The sequence below is a fragment of the Gobius niger genome (assembly GCF_951799975.1).
Source record: "Gobius niger genome assembly, chromosome: 18".
NCBI classification, from domain to species: domain Eukaryota; kingdom Metazoa; phylum Chordata; class Actinopteri; order Gobiiformes; family Gobiidae; genus Gobius; species Gobius niger.
Window position 1 is genome coordinate 13,166,297 of NC_136869.1, and position 23,406 is coordinate 13,189,702.

Below are 23,406 nucleotides of genomic sequence, written 5' to 3' on the forward strand. Positions count from 1 at the left end.
ATCAAAACAATGTGAATGACTCTAACCCCAACCATGCACAATAGATACAGCCTGGCTTATTATCTGGAGGTGGTCCAAAGGTGCTGAATGTGATTACCCATTGATCACCCTGAGACACTGGTAAATGGATGGGTCAAATGCAGTGGGCAAATTTCCCCTACAGGGACAGCCATGAAGCCTGATAGCAAATAACCATGGACTGGCTTAAAGATCTTTCAGAGTCAACTTGTGTAAATTTTCACAGGCTTCTGTCTTCTGGGGGTGTTTATATAAGAGGACCTGCTTTAATAATGCATGGAAACTGGGCACCTCAAACATCTCTGTGTTTTTTCTGGAGGGACATTCAGTGACACAGGCTGGTACGGGAACCGCTCTACACGGCGTCAGGGCTTCTATCTATTAGTTAAGCCAGCCAACAATTCATCCACGCTCATCACTTATTTAGCTGCTGAATCGTGCGTCCATCTATCCGTCCTTTTACGTCTTCCCCACTTCCCTCCACGACTCTTTAGTCCATTTATGTTTCACTTTGCATCTTGATGGCTTGGGCCCAGCTGCAGTATTCAACGCATAAAGCATTAATAGGCTTCTCAGACTTAGTTTTTGTGCCCTGAGTCTCATCTCCTTGGCTTCATAACCTGCTAAACCAACACAAGGGGCCTCTTTAAAGAGTGTTTATGCTGTAGACTCTTATGAAAAGAGCCTCGACTGTTTTAATATTGCATTTTCTAATAACCCTTGTCCCCATGATTATACTGTATGATATTCTAAAAGGCCATTCAATGTGGGTGTAATTAAACTTTAATAATATAATTAAGGTATCTTTTAAGACAACTATGATAGAATATGTAAATCTTTGCATGTACAGCCACACAGCAGAACATTTCAGGTTATATGCTGCTGTGTCGCGAGATTAACTAATCTGGTGTTTATTGTTGATCCATAAATAAACGATTGATACTAAACCTACCACTCATTGTAAAGACACATGTTTTTTGTTAGGTATTTTTCACCAATATAAACACCCGTAATTAAATAAATGCTTGTTTTTTATTACTAGGTCAAATATCTTTCGCAGAATGACCCTTAAGTAAGATGAAACTATGTCCCTATAGATTTTGATCCAGATTTGGATTCAAATAAACATGAAGTCAAGGTTTGAAGCACAGGAAATACAACACATTAAACGTAATTGTCCACTATTTATTGTTTCGGCATTCATTAAAATGATCTACACGAGCACTTATTTAGTCTGCTTCATTATTATGGATACGTTTATGTTCAAAGGGACGCTATAGTGAATGCTTACAGTGTTTACATTTCCAAGCACTTCAGGCACTTTCAATGGCACTGTGTTTGCAATTGCTATGTTCTTAATGAATGTAGTATGCATTCAATTTGTTCAGGGTTAATAGACTATTGTAATTTATTTTCAAAGTCAGCTTCAATCTAAAAACCTATTTGCCAAAAGACCAATAGTATGAACAAATATATAAATATCCCATAATGTAGCACATTTCTGGAAAGCACAACAAAATCGTTGGAAGAGCCGGTATTAGCTTCCTAATTCAAGATGCATGCACACTCTAAATCAATAAATGTAAGATCAAATTAGAGCACGGTGACTAGATGACATAGATAATTGCACCTATGCCAAATCACTTTTCGCCTCCTGCCATTTGTTTCATCTTCAACATGAGGCTAACATGACTCAATGAGCCACTAGCATATGCTCCCTTCGCTGTCTCCAGAGACTTGGGTATATCAGGAGCGAGCAGCGTGTGTTGCGTTGAAGGCACAGTTTCCAACACGGTTATTTTGCCTCACAAAGTGGAATATTACTTTTCCCTCTGTAAGAAAGTCTCTGCATATTTCAGAATAACAGATGAGTTCAGATTTGCATTTCTTTCCACTTATCTATTTTTAATCTCGCCTCAAATTAAAACAACTCAAGACTGATGGCTCACGCTCATGATACACATCGGGAAGATTATTTTCAAAAACCTTAAATCAATATGAGCGATCAATCTGACGACGTCTGGTAACAATTTCACTTTAATGGTAGTTCAAGCGCCGATTTCTAGGCTGAGTGAGTGGAGCCCTGGGCTTCACGAGATGTAAATTCAGTCGAGCTCCAGGACTCTACATGATCTTCCTCTTCGAGTCTGTTTGAATCAGTCTGTGGGATTTCATTACTAGTTTGCGTGGTTCATCCATTGCTTCTCCAAGTCCTGACTCAAATCATTGTGCATAAGGTTTTTGACGGGTCCGTACTTTATATTCTCTTTCATCCTGTTTTGCCCCTAACACAGTCTCTCTCTCCCTCTCTTTCTCTCATCCTCGCATGCCTTCAGGTGACTTCGAGTCGTGCGGCCCAGCAGCAATCACAATCTGGGGCAGGGTCAGGTAAGAACTCAACCATTTTATACTTATTAAAGTCATCTGACATCCGGTGCTGACACTGACACTGACACTGACTGGCATGCGTTCAGATTTGGGGACTGTCAGAGAAAACTAGTCTTCATACCCAAGTGGCTTTAACCTCTTACCCCCAAACCAAGAACAGTTTCTCCAGTTCGGCTTCACCCAAATCTAAAAGCTCCTTGACTGGAGAGCAACAGTGAAAGACCTACAAAAGTGATTGTCATCTTGTCACGTTTTATCACTTTTTTGTCGCCTTTTTTTTGGTCATGTTTTTTTTTTTTTTATGTTTCTGTGCCATTTTTTGTCACATGTCTGTCATGTTTTATTGCTTTTTCATAGCTTTTTTTGTTGTGTTTCCGTAGCATTTTTGTCATGTTTTTATGTGTATTTTGTTGCGTTTTCACCACGGTTTTTGTCACTGTTTTATCGTGTTTTCGTCACATATTGTTGCTTTTTCATTGCTTTTTTCATTGCTTTTTTGCTGTTTTGATGTTGCTTTAGATTTGGGTAATGCCAAACTGGAGAAAATGTGCTCGGTTGAGGTGGGGGGTAAGAGAGGTGAAGCACTTTAGCCTTTTTCACTATCTAGATTATGCTAGATGTCAGAATGTTTCTCTTCTAACTTTCAGGCTCTGGGTTCACGATACCAAACTGGAGGCTCTACCGTTTTCATAATTCTCTGTCCGTGTCTTGTGTTGTAATTGTGTTATGACATTTTATGTTCGAACCAAACAGCATTGTATGTCAAAATAATTGGCCAATTATCCCTTCTATGTGAGACTTGTGCTGCTCTAGTCAACATAAGTCAAGCAGTTGCATTTGTTTTGCACAACCATAGTGTGCATCTCCTAGATCTCATTATATGATACATCAAAAGTGTGTTTTTACAAATCAGTCAATGTGGCAAGAAAAATATTTAACTGTGATTACCATACATCATTCTTTTATATGCAGTAGTATGGGGTGAATAAGGTACAAAAGTATTTATAGTTCAAGTTCTCAACAAACCAGGGTATTGCTTTATTGTTCAGGTATCTACTACTCCAGCTCGACTCTGCCTGCCCAGCGTGTCAGCTCTCCTCTGACAGGGGGAGGATCAGGGTCTGGTTCCCCGAGTAAGCTCCAGCGTCTGGGATCATCTTCTGACACGCAAGGCTACTCTACCACGCAGCGCCTGCCCTCCTCCTCCTCCCCCAACAAGCAGTCTCCCGCTAACCGACTGGCCAAGTCTTACAGGTACCGCCGTTGTATTCCAAAAGTGATATCGATTTCATATTCTACCCCTGCTATGAGGAGCTATAGTCGGATCCAGCTGAATTACTTTCAAAAGATTCGGAATAATACAATATCCAGTGGGGTAATCCAGCCACAAAGGGTCAAAAGACTCCATGTCCTAAGCTAGGGGAGATAAAGCGGGGAGAGGGGAAGGTCAAGAAGGATATCCAATGTGAAACAAATACTAAATAGTAAAAACCATCACTGTTACGGATAGTTGCTGTGTCCTTGGGCAAGACCCAAGAGTGAAAACACAATGAGTTTTGTAAAGCATATGATGCAATAAATCCCTATCCAATATTATAAAATGTTACTTTTTTTTCTCTCCAGCACCTCGGTTGACGTAGGTGGGGGTGGGTCTCCCCTGAGGGTGGCATCTCCACCCTCGAACTCGCCTGCAGCTGGGGGAGGGGCCAGCGCATCATCGTCCCCTCTTCACCAGGTATTACATAACATTTTTTTCTTGCGCACTTGATGCATTTTTTTTTTTTTTTTTCAGACTTGTATTCAGGCGCGCTTTGCAAGGAATATTAGTTGTGAAATATCTGCAATCTTTCTCACATAGCCGGAGTGAAATCAATAAAAACAACCACTTATATAACTGTCTGGTGCTTGGGAATAAATTTAGTTGAATTATAAGAACATGTGTTGACCCTTAAGTTTGCTCATAGAACAGCCGTAATCCATAATTTATTTCAAGAATGGATTTTTATTTTTGCCTTGCTCTGAGTGCTTTGAGTCATAGTTAGATTTCTGCTATCAGTGACAGCACTTAAAAAATGAGACTGAAAATGTCAAACTATGTGTTCTAAAGCTACTATAACTAATGGTACATTATTATTATTATTATTTGTTTTGTTTAGTTAGCCATCTTTTGCAGCCACCCTCTATTCATTAATAAAACTTGCTTCTCCAGATGAGTTCGGGCATAGGGAGCTATGCCACTCTGTCTCCTAAGCGGCTGGCAGCTCACCACGCCTCTGACCAGTACAAGATTTCCCACGAGCTCTACGCTACGGCTACGCTGCAGCGACCTGGGAGTTTGGCAGGTGGGACCGTACACACAAACACACTCCGCTCGTTCTGTTGACTGCACAATGGGAGGAAATGCTTTTTGTACCCTTAATTTCTCAGTGGGTTTACCTGGAACATCTGCATTGTTTCTTAGCTTGCAGTATCACATCTGCATGACACAGATTTCTGTTTCTTTGCTGCGTCACAGTCTCCGAGCATTGTTTTGCCTTTTTAGTATGGCATTTGCTGTCGTTTAACAGTGGATATCATTATGTCAAGGAAGTTTCACAAATCGTGCATGCTCATAAAGAAGAAGTCAGAACGGAGAGGTATGTGATAGGACGTAAACACAGAAATGACTCCCATGTATCCTTCTGTGGTTAAATGAACATAAAAACATTTGGTCTTTTCTGTACATTGTAGAGCAAACTGAAATATTTAACACAGTTAGTATTGATCAAAGTCAGTGGAAGTCTTTTGTAGCTCTGTAGTAAGTTTAATTGATTAGCCCTTTAAACTTGCAGCCGTATTGATGCAGAACATGACCTTCACGCTTTACCCCCAGGGGCTTCGCTGTGATCTTAAAGCTTCGCCCGCGGTTCTGCTGCAGTGTGCGAGTGAAATGGGGGAGACTATGACAGAACGGGATGTCCCAAAGGGAAATATATCCAAGAAAATGCAGTAATTAGCACGTCTAGCTTACATGTGCTATATATACACTTTGTATTTTGAGAGCTTCCTTCTCCACCCTTGCCAGAAAACACACTTATTCAGGGATATAATTAGGCAATTGTTTCATTATAGGCAGGAAGCCATACTCACTAGGAATGAGAATAGGGCAACTCTAGTGCGTAGCCCATTTTGGAGATAACAGCTCTGAAGCACCCACTTTACAAGCTGGGTGAAATAGAAATAGCCATGAAACAGAAATTTGTTGCATAACGACTGACTGAAGGATGCCCAGTTGACTTAAAATAGTTCCTCCTTTTGAGATATTTTTAATCAAATGTTTGAGCTACAAAATGTGTGCTAAATCGACACATACGCCACTACTAATGATGAAATATTAATTTGGGTTATGCCGCTCTTTTGAGTACACATGAAGCGGAGGAGAGTGTGTTTATACATTTTATTCAAAGTCTTGGGAAAGTTATTCCGCTGTCTGCTGTCTAATAGCCTTTGGATATTATTTTCTGATCTTGTATAAACTTTTTCTTGTCTGTGAAAGAAAGAGGCCAGTGCGTCCGCAACTGAGGCGAGCCCAGAAATGTTTGAAAAACAAAACATATTTAGATGCAAAGGCGCGTCAAAGAGCAAAAGAGTGAATGACAGAAAAGTGTGGATGAGTCATATCATGAATGTGTGTGTCATGAGCCTGATTAGGATTGTCTGCTGATTCCAACCATTTCAATCTGTCTCTATTGCCTTTGTCTTTTATCTATTTAGCTCTAACTGTGTTAAATGTCAGGAATAGATGTCCCTTCTATTTTCCTTAGTTTAGCCGAACGTTATGCTCCCGTAGTCACAGCATCTTTGCCTGCAGTGCCTGACAGGTCACTCTTGGCCAGTAGAGTGTAACCAGGCCATCGCTTCTCCTAACACCGGACAGAAAGTAAAACAGGCAATATCTTTATAAAATGCTGATAAAAGAAATGCATTATATTTGACAAGTGTAGGTTTATGGATAAGAGTTTGGTTCTTTTTAAACCCTCTGCATTTTTCTAGATGTTTGAATATAGCCAAGAATATTTAACTTCTGATTGCAAACATTGACATTCATGCTCAAGTCTTATTGAATACGCAGGCATCTGGGCTAGGCTTTTACTGGTATAAGCACTGAACATGTGATGGTGAAGTTTAAATGAACACATCCATACTGAGATATATTCTTACCTGAGCTTAGATGAGATGATACGTACCTGTCATGCCCGTGGAAGAGCGTGGTAGCTTCCAACTTCACCCCCGTTTGGAGCTATAGGGATATGCTGGGAGAGGCCAAATGCTAGCAACATCTTTGGTCATTTTGCATGACTGAGGGCACGCACAAAGACCACGAAGGTACGTATCAACTCGTCGAAGCTCAGTTAAGAACATAATATTATCTCAGTATGTAAAAACGGTGGCTTGTTCCTTTAAGTGGTATTAAGTGATATTCCACATGATTTGATCACTCATTGTGATACATGAATGTACTAATATTTGTTGAAGTAATATCAAAGAGCAGTTTCATCAGCATATATTTATATTTTTAAAAACTTGAATGGCTTTGAATGAAAGAAAAAAATATTGCAAAGTCGATCAGCAAACCACAGTGGATGGTGTTTCCCCCTGAGTAGCACTTGCAATATTGAAGCAAATCACTGATTTCTCATTTCAAACAGCACCTGAAAACTTGCTTCCATTTGAAACTCCTCAGATGCATTGCTCTTGCTTAACCCAGTTTATTCTTTTTTTTTTTTCTGAACGGTGGTGTGGCCTGGGTTTCTTTGTGTGAACTTGGCCTTGCTGAAAGCCTGACCGCATCACACGCATTGATTTCTGATAGGATCTGAAGGGTTGAGGGGTTTTAGAGCGTGTTAAGTTGATGGTGGATAAACACAGAGCTCTGAATGACTCTCAGAGCGCTGCACTTTTTACCCCTCTGTCAGACCCTGGCAAATCCGCAGCACGCCACTATCTCTACTCAACAACATCTAATGTTGTATGATACCTTAGCTCAAGGATTTCCACCCTTTTCCCCCTTTTTACGAACTAAAAACAAAGAGAAAATGTATCTGTAAAAGCAATCATGTTTGTTGCATCACGTTTATGCAGAAATTATTTATTGCAATGAAGATGTTGCACTATTTTACTTACCTCTTTCAATACATTGTGTTCCATTAAATTGGTGTCAAAATAAGTCTTAAAACCTTAGAACACTATCGCTCAAATACAAAACACCATCACTAATGCCTGGTGATTTTTACCCGAGATAATACACCCGGTAAAAAGTACATCAAAATATATCAATACATGACAAATTTGAGTAGTGTTCTTTTATTTTAAACTGTGTCATGTCTATCAAGATGAAAGAGAAGCATCGTGAGGGGACCATATGAAAATACTCCAAAATTACTGGAAAATTAGGAATTCATGAACAAAAAATTCATTTAAAAAAACAGAATAATGAAGATGGAAACTCCATACATTCCTGGGATATTTGAGACTTCCCTGGTGAAGGCTCACTGTCCTTGGCACACAAATAGCCGCAGGAGAGAGCAACAAAGTGTGTCATATTTTGAATGGGTAAAAACGTACTGCGAGGCCAGAGACACCAACTATGCGACAGGAGCAAAGCTGTAGTTGAAGTAGGCAAAGTAAATGTGGCAGCCCTGAATGTTGTAAGCCTTGAAAGGGGAAAGATTGACTGATTTTATACACTAGCCCTAACTTATCTTCTATCACTAAAAGGGAAAAGTGTGTTTTGGATTAGGAAAACACCCATGCCATCAAAGATGTCAAAGACAATGCTGAAACTACCCAGAGATCCATGACACTCACATAAACGCAGGATAATGAAAATGACCTACATTTATTTACTTGGGTTAAAATCACCCAGCATTTTCAAATAGCCTTGTACTTTTGTTTTAGGTTGTGTTCGCAAACCATGTGTAAATCTCAATCAGATGGAAGACCCCAGTGGTTTTGTAATATACTGTGGCTTCATTCGATGTGGATATTGTGTGATAATTTGCAGATATATTGTGCAGCACTTGTTGGAGAATTCCCAGCAATTCCATCTCGGAGATCTCTGCCTTTGCTTGACAAATCTTCAAAACTTTCAGTGTCTGTGTCCCCTAAACTGTTTTATTGTCCAGACTTCATTTGGATCTTTCTCAGAGGCCTCGATCATACATTTGTACCGCACTACACTTCTGTAATGTCATTGCTTTCGCGCCCTGAATCTGGGACTGCTGCCAACGCAGACCAAAGGGGGATAGACGACATCTCATTATTTTAGAGCTGACGACCAGCATTGTTTCCCTCTGAGATTTTACAAAGAGACACTATGGCATCCCTCTTTCCGCTTTCATCCTGTCCAGCACATATCTACATTTTAGTTTGCTTTCTGTCACGCTATTTTGAAAGGCGCGTTTCTCATTTGTTCACGAAAATAAATTGGTTGCGCTGAAAGTCACTTGAAAACAAGCCCTCACATTTTTCTTTCCGATCATTGATCAGATTTCCGCGATTGTTTCCTTCCCCCCAGGTTCCCGTGGCTCTTACAGCAGTCAGCACAGTCAGGAGCCCCTCAGGCCTTTGGGGTCCCCAGAACACCACATAGACCCTATCTATGAGGAGCGGGTGTACCACAACAAAGGCCCGATGAGGAGTCTGAGCCAGAGCCAGGGTCCCGATTCCGGCCCATTCCGCAACAATACAGGTAAGGCTTCAAAGCAACGTCGCTGTTATGCAATAAGCCGCTTTGGTTTTTGTTAATAATCGGACTGCAATCGAAAAACGTGCTGCAGATTTCACATTACAGTAGTATCTCAAGTTTCAAAATACCTACATTAACATTTTACTTTACTGTACTTTATGGATACCTCAGTATTGATATTTTATTTTGATATTTTAATTTAAGAAAAGAAGGTTTGAGCAACTGGGCTTTCACTTTCAACTAAATGCATGCTAGCAAATGTGGTGCTGTGATGAACACTCTGAACTGCTCAGAACAGGAACCAAGCGTGATTATGGGATTTAAATGTGGAGAGTTGAATTTCCCCCTTATGATGAAAAAATTCAGGAAATACAGATCAGAGCGCTTTCAGCAGTAAAGGAAGAAATCACCAATGTGAACAGGAGTACACAAAACTGTATAAATGCCAAAATGTTTTGATGACGCAACAATGTGGTTTAAAGGTATATTTTGCATAGTACTGTATGTCTCATTAATCTCTTACCCCCTGCTTTAACTGAGCGCATTTTCTCTGACTGGAGAGCAACAGTATATTGCCTCATATGAAAGAAAACAGATGTTTTCATCTCTTTTTACGTCGCTTTCTTGTAGTTTTATGTGTTGCTTTTTTGTCATGTTTTTGCCACATTTTTGTGGCTTTTTTGTTGTGTTATCATTGCTTTTCTGGCACATTGGTGTCACTCTTTTGTTGCTGTTTGTTGTGTTTTTGTCACATTTATTCAAGAAGCTTTCAGATTTGGGTAAAGCCAAATTGGAGAAAATGTGCTCGGTTAAAGCGGGGTAAGAGGTTAAATGTTTTGCTCATTTAAAAAACGTAAGGTAGGTGATATACTTTATTGATCCCCGTAAGGGAAATTCATTCTCTGCATTAAACCTGTCCTTCAATGCCGCTCGGGCAACCTGTAGGAGCAGTGGGCAGCCGCAGTAGACAGGCACCCGGGGACCTATACGAATGGTCAGAAACACCTGGCTGGAGAAATACATTATTGTACAAAAGAAAAAAGAAAAATGGTAGTGTCTTTTTTTGTTTAAAATGATGGTTGCTGTTGTCAGATAAACCAAGCTGTTCATGTGTGCACTGTATTACATCAAATTCCCAACAGTCATTCCTAACCTTCTTTCTTTAATGCTATTGTTGTCATCAATGCATTTTTAATTGTGCCTCATTGAGCTCATCTTAGGTACATCATTACTGTTTCAAAGACACATGCAAACACCAAGTCGGTCATGGAGCATTCACCGCTCCCTAGATGTCATTTACCAGTCCAAGCCTTAATAGCTATCATTAGCATTTGGGTCAGAATCGCAGGAGAAAATATGCCACTGTAGACCGGCGTTTGACTGGATCAGCTTGGTATGCGAATAGCCTGGGAGCGCCGAGCCACCGTTGCATTTGAAGCGCATTTTTGAATTTAGGGTCATTGCCTTCGCCTTTTTTCTTTCTTTTATATTTTTACTGGTGTGATTTTGCGTTGATTATGACCTGTGAAAGTATGGGCAGTGCATACCGTAGTCATAAGATTGTCTTTGCAGTCAGGAATAAATCGAATAATACGCTTCACAAGTATACAGAGAGAGGATCCACTGTTATCTATAATTTACTCTCCCTTGTGTTTGCCATTTCAAGGCGCGTAGATGAAAAGGGAATTTACAACGCACTTACACAAATGAAAAAAACATACACTTTGGATTGTATTGGATACAATTTCTGCAACACCTCCACTTGTTTACCCCTATCATTTTGGTAATTGATTATACCGTATTGTCTAGTAATTGCGCGCTAAAAAAAATATGCTGGAATGCTTTTTCTCTTTCACAAATTAGCACACAGACAAGTGTTCTAAATCACCTTTGCTATGCCTTTAAATGTGCAGGCTATACTTTGAGCTATTATGATCCCGTGAATAGTATGTACGCTGACTGGGGGGTTGTGTAATAAGAGGTAATAATGCGCAAAGTGAACCCACATAATGAACTGATAAGGACTGTGCTGACATGGAGAGCAGCAAGTCATTAATTTTGTCATAGTGGCTTTTCTTGGCAATGGCAGCCTCACATTATTGGTTAATTAAGTCGGCGTGGATCAATATAATTAATGCTATAAGTCATTCTTTTGATGAGCGCAGGAGAAAAAAAAAGATGTTTATGTAAATATTTCACTCCATAATCTGAAAGGTTGCCATATGACAGTCTTTATATGACGCACTGCTAATTTAAGACACCCTGAAAATGAGTGTGCTGCTAGACCATGTAATGTCATATTACTTAACGGGACACATCACTTAAAAAAAGGCATACACATAGCAACAAAAGTAATTAAAGTGGCTAATTGCACGCTGGGCTTTATAAGTGCTGTAATTGTGACCCAGTTTGTCGAGAGGCAGGTGGAACAAGCACTGACTAGACACAGTAAATAAAATGAACCCAATGTACCATCTTGTGGCCAAACCGCCTTTGCTATGCCCAATCCCGTCAGACCTTGGAACTAAGCAGGGAAGGACCTGGCAGGACTTGGATGGGAGACCGTTTGGGAACACCAGGAAGCCTAGCGAATGTAATGCGTGAGTGAGTGGTGGTGGTCGGAGGGGTTGATGGCGCAGACTGGTAGCCGAATGGTGCAATGTAAAGCGTCTTTGAGTGTCCAGAAAAGCACTATATAAAATCAATGCATTATTATTATTTTTATTATTATTATTATTGTCACAGCATATTGACATTCAACATACTGTTTATTTGCTCTTGGTGATGTTGTGCAACACTCCAACATAAACTTAATTGCCCTTTTAAACTGAAACACTTAAAGGAACAGGCCACCGTTTTTCCATACTGAGACATGTTCTTACCTGAGCTTAGACGAGTTGATACGTACCTGTCTGGTCTTTGTGCGTGCCCGTGGAAGAGCTTGGTTGCTTCTAACTTCACCCCGCTTGGAGCTATAGGAATATACTGGGAGAGGCCAAATGCTAAAAACTTCTTTGGTCTTTTTGCGTGACTGAGGGCACAAAGTTCTTCCATACTGAGATATGTTCTTACCTGAGCTTAGACGAGTTGATGCGTACCTGTCTGGTCTTTGTGCATGCCCGTTGAAGAGCATGGCAGCTTCCAACTTCACCCCCGTTTGGAGCTATAGGATTACATTTGGAGAGGCCGAATGCTAACAACATCTTTGGTCGTTGTGCGTGACTGAGCACACTCACAAAGACCAGGTACGCATCAACTCGTCTAAGCTCAGGTAAGAACATATCTCAGTATGTAAAAACGGTGGCCTGTTCCTTTAAAAGTAAAAGGGGATAGACGCTAAATTGACTTTTTAGAGCTGTTTATCATGTTACAATGTTGTTCCCTCATCAAAAACACATCTGGAGTTCTGTTTTGAGACAATGCTCCTCCAATTTCCCCAGTTTCTTCCCTACGTAACCTTGTCCAGTCCTGTTGGTTTACTATTAAAAGATTCATTTAAATACAAAGACAACTTTACTTGATCACTTTATCAGGTACAGAAAGACTGTGATTGAGTCTCTTTCATTATGAGAGTTAAGAAATGTATTCCATTGGGTTTTGTATACCACACTGTTTGTTTTCCTTAACTTCAAACCTACGAATTCGAGACCAGAATAATAGCTGTTCTACTGTGCAGAGCAGCATGCTTACTTGCTTACATACTCTGCTCTATAAATTCCTTTACAGAATGATCAAACATCGGACCAGTCACTGCTGCATGGGGCAATAGCATTAAGCTTGAACTCTTGTGTGCCTCTGCCTGTGTATCCAGGCTGATGTGCAGCGGTGGATTAAACCAGGCCAGCGCCCCAGAGGACTGCAGGTTAATGCAGCCTATTTTAAGCGATTATTCCAGCATGGTCACAGCGTCTCCAAACACAACTAGGCAATGAAGTATCACAGGCAGGAAAAGCCCGAGGAGAATGTTAATACACCGCAATAGTGCCTACAAACCTGTATTTATGTGGAAAGTGTTGCCACTGCAAAATATACTGTAACGCTACACCAGTGCAACATCAGAAACGTAAAATAGTTTTTGGATTCTACACCTGCTACTTTTACTGCTGTGCTAACCCTGCCATTCAGCTGATGGAGCTTTTCTTACCAAGGAGTAGGTAGCTCCAGGATAAGTTAGATCGGATAAGTGGACATTTTGAGTCTGGTGTACTGCAGAAATTGCCATCTCCTATAGCCAGATCATTGTTATTAACCTAACCTAACTATGTGCTTATAGTGTGGTTAATTATATAATGAGTCAATAAAAGATCCATTGAGATTAAGATTTCTTTTGAAGAGTAAGACCAAGCCAAATAACATGTCAATTTTACATTTAGCTAAACTGTTTTTGCATTCTTCCACTTCATTCTTCTTACTCTCTAACCTCATTCCGAGTTTTTAATCTCTCCACTAACGTCCTTGCCTTGTTCCTCCTTGACCTACTCCGCTGAGGTTTTCTTGTGCCTGCTCCAGCTTTTGTTTCGCCATTTCTCTCCCGCATTCTGCTCCTGATGTCACCAAAGCCAGCCCTAAATTAATGGCGCAGGGCAGTAGGAATTACAGCAGCCCTGAAAGATGTGGCACTTTTTCTCTTTAATAGCGCAACATCAGGCTGTGCATGTGGCTGAGGTGGTGACAGGGCGAATGGTGAGATTCACTGCAATGGCTATTTGTCAGAGGAGCTGTGTAGCCAGTCTGAGCTATCGCTGTTGATAAGGAGCCGTTATTTAGTCTAACATCGCTGCCCACAGTATCTTTTGGGGATGCATTGCGAATTCTCTCTCTCTCAATGGTTGAAACTGTGTCCATTTGTCTGAAGCATTTCCAAAAGTTCTCATTAATATGGAAGAAAGTAAAAGTTGAACATATGGTAGTTAGTGCTTATCTGTTCGGAGAAATAGTCTCCAATGTACTTGCTATTTGGGAGTACAATGGTGCCAGTTACTTAACATTATGCAAATTGTACAATTATATTTTTTACAATTGAGCTGCACAGTGGAATCTATTTGTCATGTCATCTCTACACATACTCGACTTTCCTCTCTCAACTTAAGGCGGCCATGTGTTGGTGACTGTTGCCTGTAGTGAATTGTGGTGAGGGTGAATAGCCATCCTCAATAAAGCCTGACATTGTAATGAGAGAAGGAATTGAGAAAGTAATGTAAGGAAACGGGAAAGCCAGAGGAGATGAACTTGCTGTGATTGTGGTGCTTCTAAAGGCAGTGGGGCAGTCGACCACAAAGAGCATTTATTCATCTATAGCTTGTACTTGTTCAACGTCTCAGTATTTTTTTCTACTTAATACAAGACACCTTTAGGCAAAGAAAGGTTGTATAATATAAAGCCTTATTGAAAAACACGCCTAGGCTTTGAGAAGTACATGGAACTTGTATTGAAGCTTTTTTCTAGCACTTCCTGTTGTGTCCATATTGTGTTGCAACCAGTTTAACCGATGATTGATAACAGATTCTTTTTTGTTTAGTAATTGTAAGATTGTAGAATCTGAATTATTCTGCAACTATCTTTCAAAAGCGCTACAGAACCTGAAATACATATTTAGCATGCTCGCGCAAACCTGGTGCATTTTTATGAGATCTATTGTCCAGTACATCTCCGAGGCACACTTCGCCGTGTCACTCTTTTAGAGCTCCAAGGTTGGATCAGTTTTGTTTGGTGCAGATCAATTGCTGCTTGGCCTCTGATCCAGCGACTCCACCAATGACCCCCTGGGGAGTTTTAAACACTGCAATGTTTTGAATTGCCAATTAGAGACTTTTAAAAGTAATGTTTGTAGCATGCACTCTTTGAAACGTTCTACAAAATCGACTGATCATGGGTCATCACCATAAGCTGCTTGGGCATGTTTGTGGACATGCCATACCATACAAGTTCATAATCTTCAGAATTTAGTCATTTAGCTCTAAAGCAGAACAAAGTAACATGTTTACCTTATAAATCCTTTTCGTAGTCACTCTCGGGGTAATACAAGTGTTAATGGGATGATTGGGGGGTGTTTCATCTCCCCTGGTGTCTCTGGCCAGAAAACCATAATTGCAACTCCCTGCCTCCAGGTCGGAGGCGCAATACACACTAATAGAATCACAAAGAAGAAGCTAACAGGCTAACGGGTAAAGCTAAGTGCGGGCTAGCGCCACTCAAACAGTATTTACAGCCAAGTTTGAGTGAAAAAAAATATCTCCATTGTGTAATTGGGGCGTGGCACAAACAAAGACGAAGTAGTTCCTTGTCCATCGAAACGCGTAAGGTATTTGAACAGCTTTGTTTGTTTCTACCTAGTTTATTACTCAAGAAGACATAATGAATGTAATAAAAGAAAAAAAGAAGGTGTGGCACAATGTACAATATCCCTCTCTCGCTTTGTCTTTTCTGTCAGCGTAGTATTTACTCTCACGGACTTTAATGGAATTAATGTGTAAAAAAACCAACAACATGCAGTGACACTTATGGCCTATAGAGGAATTAGTTCTGCTTTAACTAGTGGTCAACCCAACGTGTAGGGCTCTCTCTGGTTGATATCCGTCAACAACTACAACAAACTTTTACACCATGTAAAATGTTTTTGTAGTCACAGTTTTTATCAGTTCAATAAATATCTGATTTGTAATAATCAGGAAATATTTACAAAATATCATATAAACTTAAATAATTTGATGACTATTATGGCTGAAAAGGGATCTACGAAAAAGCTCTCACCATGCTCCTTAGATGTACTCTGGTTAAGAAACTTCAGTTCGGCTTAAAATATTATCCTGCTCTCTGTAAGACGTCACCTCCTCTAGTATTTTGGCTTATACGCGCTTTGTATTTAATGCTGGTTTTGCTGAAGCCCTGGAAAACTGTAATTACTGGTTCAAAACGACTTACTTTAGACATCAGCACAAATGGCCTCCCCTGTGAAAACATATGGCAGTTCCAAAATGCAGGTTTAAGTTAGCTTTGTGCCAGCGAGACCCCGGCCCCCCGCTCACACAATAAACATTAAACACACACATAGGGAAACGCAGAGGAATATACGCTCTCATGCTTTTCCCATGCTGTCCCAGTTGATATCATTTGCATGTGTTGTTTTATCAGCAATAATGAATTCATAACTCCAGAAAGAAGCGTTCATTTGTTTTGTCCTCAGAGATCACACTGATAAATTTGAAACCACAAGCTCACTATTGGCAGTGTTTACCCAATGTGAAAAGCAAACATTCATATCCTCAGTTTAAAGCATGTTTTATTCATTAGACAGTTGATGACGGCTGTATGTGTTGGTGCTATACTGTGTTCATTACTTTTTCCCAACGCAAGATAAACGCATCGCCTTGAATACATATTTTTTTATTGAGGATGAAATAATGCCATGTTTCAGTCAATTTGTGGTTAATTCACAATAACTGAAGATAACTGGTAAAAGCTTTCAATTTGTATACAGTGGGCTCTTACACCGCCCACTGTATAAAAACCCTTTTCTTGCGGAATAGCATGTCATTTCTATTCCCCGCTGTTGTAACTGAAGATTTAATTGCATGTTGGTATTGTGGATCTTCACAAGACACACTGTAGATTATAAAGTCTCTTCTTTTTGTTTGTGTAAGCTCTCAGTCGTACTGGAGTTTTACATCATATACAAAAGTTGTCATTTGTACTGGGGTATTTTAGAAAATAGGCTCAGATTTATATTTCTGGCTTTTCTTGTGTGAACATATACTTTATTAACAACCAAACATGCAGGTTATAGTTAAAAAATGTGTTCCACCAAAAATATTGTATAATGATCATGTTTTTTCCGGTTTGTCTAAATTTATTTGAAATATGCTGGGAAGTTATATGCAAAAACATCCCCCATAGGAAAGGTCAAAAATATATTATAGAATCTTAATCACTGGTCCCCAACCTTTTTTTTCTTTTGTTCTCCTTTTGTGTGTTGGAGTCTGTCCGAGTCAGTCCAGAAACGCAGCTCAGACAAATGCATGAAAGAAATATGGCCAGCAAGTATTTAAATACAACAAATAAACTGAAATGGTAGTGTTTCCTGCACCTTTAGACATTTCTCTGCATATCTGCAATCCCCCTTTCGGGCGGTTCCCAACCTCCCAATGGTTTCTAGCATCCTTTCTAAACCTCCCCAACTGATGTAAATTACCTACCGCTTTTCATTACTAATTTAAAATTGTATAACTGTTCATTTGAAACCAAATATAGTTGTGTATGTACAGGAATACATGGCACTGACTCTCTTCATATAATAACAGTGTAAGTTGTGGGTGACCATCCATCGATAATATGAAAAGCAATTAAGTTGTTATTGACATTCTGGATTGTTCTTTGGCAGCGTGAACACTTAGTCCAGATTTCCCTTTGCGGCAAAAGTGACGTAAAGACACAGCACCTTGGCTCGCGGAGACAAAGGTCCTGCAGCACCCAGAATGCATCAGTCCATGTGTTTGTATTTGATCCTAAAACTGTGTGTGTTTTCATTGCGCGCTCGCTATCCACTCCTTCCAGCTCAGGAACATCAAGAGCAGCGTGTGTTGGCCAGGAGGCTCTCTCTGGGATAAACAGAAAGTAATCCTTCTCCTCCACATCCTAAAACCGCATGTTATGTGTGTCTGGGCTTCATCCGTGGCAGCTCCGGGCAAGGTTGCACGATTTCGTATGACCTTAGAAGAGAAAAGAAGTCTCACAGCCAAAGCATGTCTGTGTCAGTCATTCCGCCGCCTAAGAAATCCGCGTTGTGCATACACTGGTGTGTGTTTGTGTTTGCGAGCGAATGTACTAAAGGGGTTTTGTGTAATCGCGCTGCGCACCCAAGCGTGTCGAGAGAAAGGACATGTCCTCAACTCTGATCGCATAGTCGACTACAACCACAATAAGAGGGAGCGAGGGAGAGAGACAGACGAATACACTGGGAACGAGTCAGAGGGGAGAAACATGAAATGAATGGATGAGGGGCCAAAAAAAAAAAAAGAGAGAGAGAGAGAGGCGATTGAAAAGGGAGCGTTTCAAAAGAAGAGGTGGACAAAAAAGATGGATGCGCAGAGAGACAGAGAGAGACACATGTGGAGGGAGGTGTAATGAAGTCTTGGAAGGAAGGAAAAGGCCAAGGCCATGATAAAGGGAACAGGACTGACAGAGACAAAGGAGAAGTGATTGGAAGAGCGGCAAAGATAAAACAATGTGAGGCTGGATGGCAGCGGTAAACTTCTGAGGCCAAAGCAGGGCACAGAGCACAAGATGATGGCGATGATGATAGCGGCCAGATTTCAGGAAATTACTGGGCAGTGCTGGTTATCCGAGAGTTGCCCCAATCATCTCATCAGATTTAATATGGCATAAAGTGGTCTACTCTGATCCAGAAGAACAATTTGGCTGCGGCACTGCACTTGGAAATCAAATTTCACTCATTTTCTCCCAGTAAGTCCAGTTTAGGGGATTTTGTGGCTGGAGCCTTTCCCATCAACTATGAGCTTAAGGTGGAGCACACTGAAAGATAATCCTCCTCAAAACGATAGGATTTATACTGTCTTTTTAAACATATGCTTTCGTTTATGATCTCCATTTTCCTCATAATAAGAAGCAAAGCATAATCTCTGGGCTAGCCGACCCCTCAGCTAGCCAGCTAATTGCGGAGCTATCACTGTGTCAAATGACTTTTCCTTCCCTTCGCTAATCTGGCAGCAGGAACGCAGCCGCGATTTGTTTACTGTGCACCAAAGCCAGGGAGTACAAAGACACACCTGACTGTTTACTCTACTCCCTCAAACACAATTTCACGCCACCACCACCAGAGCGCTCGGTGCAAGAGACGCAACTCGTCCATGCATGGCTTTGTTGGCGCTTTTGATGATTTGTTTAAAATTTCATGAATTGGCACAGGTATCTTTGCACAGGAAAAAAAGTTGCACTTTTGTTTAAAAAAATATATATTTTCCAAAGATCCATTACTGTTTGCTGGCTGCAGTCGTCAATCTGGATTATGTCTGATCAAAGTGCTAATACTGGGGTGCCGCAACAAATGCACAAACTGAAGCACACACAGTTCTACACACATACACATACATAATACAAGCAGGCACATTCACAATGATTTTTGCCAGGCAATATTGGCCCCAAAGGTCAAGTCATCAGTCAGAGCACACCATTAGCAAATGATAAATTCAGCAGCGCTCCATTTGGTTAAGGTAGGGGCAAAATATAAGGAGCCGAGATGAGGAAGAAATGAATGAAGACAGAAATGGAGGTGCAAGGGTCTGAATACAAAGCACCACAATGAAAATTAATATAGAGATTGCCATTCTGCTGGACCTTTTTGAGTTATAATCAGCTAGCATTGTGTTACCCCAGTGCTAGAACACTGCCCACACTAGCTCGTGAAGAATAATTGAAAGTGCATTTTCTAATGACCTCCTTGCTTTAAAAACATTTGTCCTATTCAGTTTCAAGTCCTTCGGTGAGTGCACAGTGGCATCGGCAGTATTAGCCAAAAAGCCTTTTTTTTGCTAATGAAACATAACAAAGACACACATGCCACAGACAGCATTTGATGAGAACTCTCCTTGTGACTCTCGCTGTAGCCCCGTGTTTTGTAATGCTCTAGTTTTTTTAGGCTTTCTTGTTTTCTAAGAGCCCCGTTCTCTATTTCTAGGCCTGTCTAATTCTTTGTATCTATGTCAAATTTGGGGCATTGATACGAGAGCGAGCACACGGCGTTTTAAAAAACCTCATGGGCATTGCATGACGGAGAAGTTCGAGTGTTTTTCTGGCTGGCTGGCAGTGCGTTTTTTATTAACCTGATTTGCGTGTGCAGAAATAAAAATATGCTAATTTCGGTTACATCATCTGAAGAGGTTCCTCCACGCCTCTGGTGGCCTGACTAATGAAGTTTACGGCGCTGGGCTGACTAATGAAGTTTATCTGAGTTGGTGAGAAGAATTTAAATGGCGGCATTAAAACTAGTTGTTAGTAATTGGTTCAATCTGCCGTGCTCCGTTCAAGGGGACGTATCATGGAAAGTTTGAGCTTTTAACCATGTTATGACATTGTTCACCCGACAAAACATACCTGGAGTAGCATTTCACGTCTGAAGTCATTCCTTACTTTCCTTATGCATTTTCTCCCAATTCTACACATGGGTGACTGTTGAAAGTGATTTTTCAAAAGGATGCTAAAAAGCCAGCTATATCTCTACGCTGGCTTGGGAGCGCCTCGGGATCCCCCCAGAAGAGCTGGAGGAAGTGTGCGTGGATAGGGAAGTCTGGGCGTCTCTGCTCAAACTGCTGTCTCCGCGACCCGGCCCCGGATAAAGCTTAAGAAAATGAATCCATGGATGGGCGCTTTTTTTGACTTCTTTTTTTTTTTTTTTTGCACATTTATAGAACCGAGACCTGTCCTTTACATTTTAGAAGTCCATACATCATCACTGCAGCCATTCTCTGCTGAAAATGCCATAGTCTAACAATCAAATCTTCTATTTTCTGTTTGTGTGTTTCTCATTCCCACTGCTGCCTGTAGAGGGCGGTCCGGACCAATTCTAAATTCTGACCCAAACAGTCCTCACTCACACATTGTCATTTTTCATGCACAGACATTATTTTAAGTTATACAATATACAACTAAAGGATGTTTCCAAGCCACATTTGTGCATGATGCGTCCACTTTGAAAGGTGTGTAGGTTTAGGCTGCAGAAGAGGAAACAGGAGGATTAACAAAAAGGTTGTGAAGGTCAAGTAAATGCCACCGCTCAAGACGGCACTAAAGAGCAAGTTTGTTGATCACATAGCAATGAGACACTCCTCCGCCTACTGTTTTCCATTGCTAATTTCGTACCTATCTATGTGGGGGCTTATAAAATGCGTCAATGTGGTCCCTCTTGTGCGACTGTTATAAAATGCACACACAGTCTTGGTTGTGCTGTTGGCTTTCCCTGTTTAAAACCCCTTTGTGAAATAAGGATTTTATTGGCCGGTTTGAAAGCCGTGGTCAATCCCACTGTATTGATTTAAAGGCAGTGATTTATCTCTGTGTCCCACTAAGTGCATATTTATGTTGTGTTTGCACGTGTGTACTTGTGTTTTCTGGCCAGATAATGACAGATGAGAAACACCCACCTCACACACACACACACACACACACACACACACACACACACCGGCTGTCTGTGAGTTTTTACAGCCCGAGCCACGAGCACCCAGGACTCGCATTAACACCTTGATATATCACCGATCCACAGCTAAGACACAATGGGGAGGAAGGTGACAGCTACAGTGGCCCTGCAGGCAGCTGATACCCTCCAACGAATCCCAAATCAATTTACATAAAAAACAAAGATGAGCTCGCTTGATATCTTCCTTACCAACTGTATACTGCGATATTAAAAGCGTAAACATGAGTTAAACATTATTAATGGCTGTTGTGCACATTTGGAGATGTTGTATAATTAGACATTATGGATTTCTGCCAAAGGAAATTGCCCTGTCTGTCAGACAATGAAGCTGCCAGACGTTCAATCTTTAAAGTCACATCCTTTACATCTCAAACTTGTTTCTTCGACTGTACCTTGTTTATTTATTGTCATTGACCCATTTACAAATAAACTTCAACCCTTTTACAACTTTGTGTTTTAAAGTTTTTATCTAAACTCTATAGGATGACTAAACAAAACACATTAGGTGTATTTGAACCTTTTATTGCACAATCCTTTCTTTAATGACTCCTGTTACTGTTTATTCTGGGCACAGTGCCATTAACTTGTAGTATTTAAATGGAAACACTCAGCTTTGCCAAATAATCTGTTTACAGTCTTCCATCCTCTTTCTCTCTCCTCTCTTGCCCTTTTTTAACTCTTTCCATGCATCCGTCTATCCACCCTCAGACTATACCCAGCGCGTGCATGACCCAGCCTTACGCTATGTCCTCTGTCCCTACTTTCCGGCCCCAGCTCCTTCCTCTCCCGGTGGTGTGGACTCCGCCCCCTTGCAGCGCACGGCGAGTCATGGCAACGCGTCGGGGAACTACGGCCGCGGCGGGACCAACAACTACGCCACCGTCGGACCGGGCTACACCTCCAGTGCGAGCAGCGGGGACGTGTATGGCTCGGACCCCTACGTGGCGGACCCGTACCGCACCCTCCAGTACTGCCCCTCCGTGGTGGAATCGCCCTACAGCAAATCGGGGCCAGCTCTGCCGCCCGAGGGAAGCCTACAGCGCTCGCCTTCTATCGACTCCATCCAAAAAGACCCCAGGTAGGATCAAAGGCTGTGGATGTGGTGGTTGTATGTATGCGAGGTGGTGTCTGAACATCGATGTGTGGCTACGGGCCTCAGCAGAGGCAACGTGCGTGCCCTGCTCGATCGAAACATGCATGGTGTGCAAGTTTGGGACTATCTTTGCTGTCGGCGTTTGATTATTGGTGAAAGAAATCTCGAGAGTGTGTCTGTGGACTATGTTTTTTATGATTTTTGAGTTGTCAGGCCTTTCCGTGTTTTTATATGGTTACTCCAAGCACTGCCTCTCTGGTAATACCATCGATAGTGCACTGACTTAAAGTTAGTGCACTAACTTTAAGATAGGGGAGACAAGAACCACCCCTTGGTTTATTTAATGGCTTGCAGCTTTGCCCCATATTATAGTGCTATATGATATGAGGGGAAAAAAAGCAATATTTGATAATCATCGTCAGTAACACGTTAACAATATTATTGGCATATTATACTTAACCATTTCAACACATGTATGTTTCATTAATTTACGCTTGAAGTTTAAAACCAAGACACAGCCAGGAACAAAACAGGGTTGGAATTGAAGCAAATTAAGAAAAAAAACAAAACCATAAATGTTAGTCAAATTAACCTTATATATTATTGGGATATTTCGGGATTTTTGACATAGGGCCTCATTACCTAGTTATCTGGAGTGTTGTTGATTTATGGAGATATATATATATATTTTTTTTTTGATTCATGCAGTCCTTATTTGAAGAGTGTTTAGTGGTGCTAGGCTAACGCATGCCTATGGTAACTAGTAGCCTGCATTAAAAACAGTCTGACCCAAGCACAGTGCACCTGAGGCAAATCACTTATAACTCAAGACTACCGATATAAATGCCTGTGTTGACTGAATTATTTTTTTAATATAACCATTTCGCATTTAAAATAACTTATATTTGAGCAGCATCAGCTTCCTGGTTGTAAGCTACGCAGCGGCAGAGTGATCTGCTAGGTTGCTGGATC

General features: G+C 41.0%; 1 protein-coding gene across 4 annotated transcripts in view; it reads left to right on the forward strand.

Moving 5' to 3' along the window:
- Positions 1-23,406, forward strand: part of ctnnd2a (catenin (cadherin-associated protein), delta 2a) — a 223,842-nt gene that overhangs the window by 99,567 nt on the left and 100,869 nt on the right. For all 4 annotated transcript variants that reach the window (XM_079576430.1, XM_079576428.1, XM_079576429.1 and 1 more), the window contains exons 7-12: positions 2,355-2,406; positions 3,456-3,660; positions 4,030-4,141; positions 4,616-4,748; positions 8,963-9,136; positions 22,116-22,419. In XM_079576430.1, the coding sequence (XP_079432556.1) occupies positions 2,355-2,406; positions 3,456-3,660; positions 4,030-4,141; positions 4,616-4,748; positions 8,963-9,136; positions 22,116-22,419 (980 nt within the window). The remainder of the gene's footprint in view (positions 1-2,354; positions 2,407-3,455; positions 3,661-4,029; positions 4,142-4,615; positions 4,749-8,962; positions 9,137-22,115; positions 22,420-23,406) is intronic.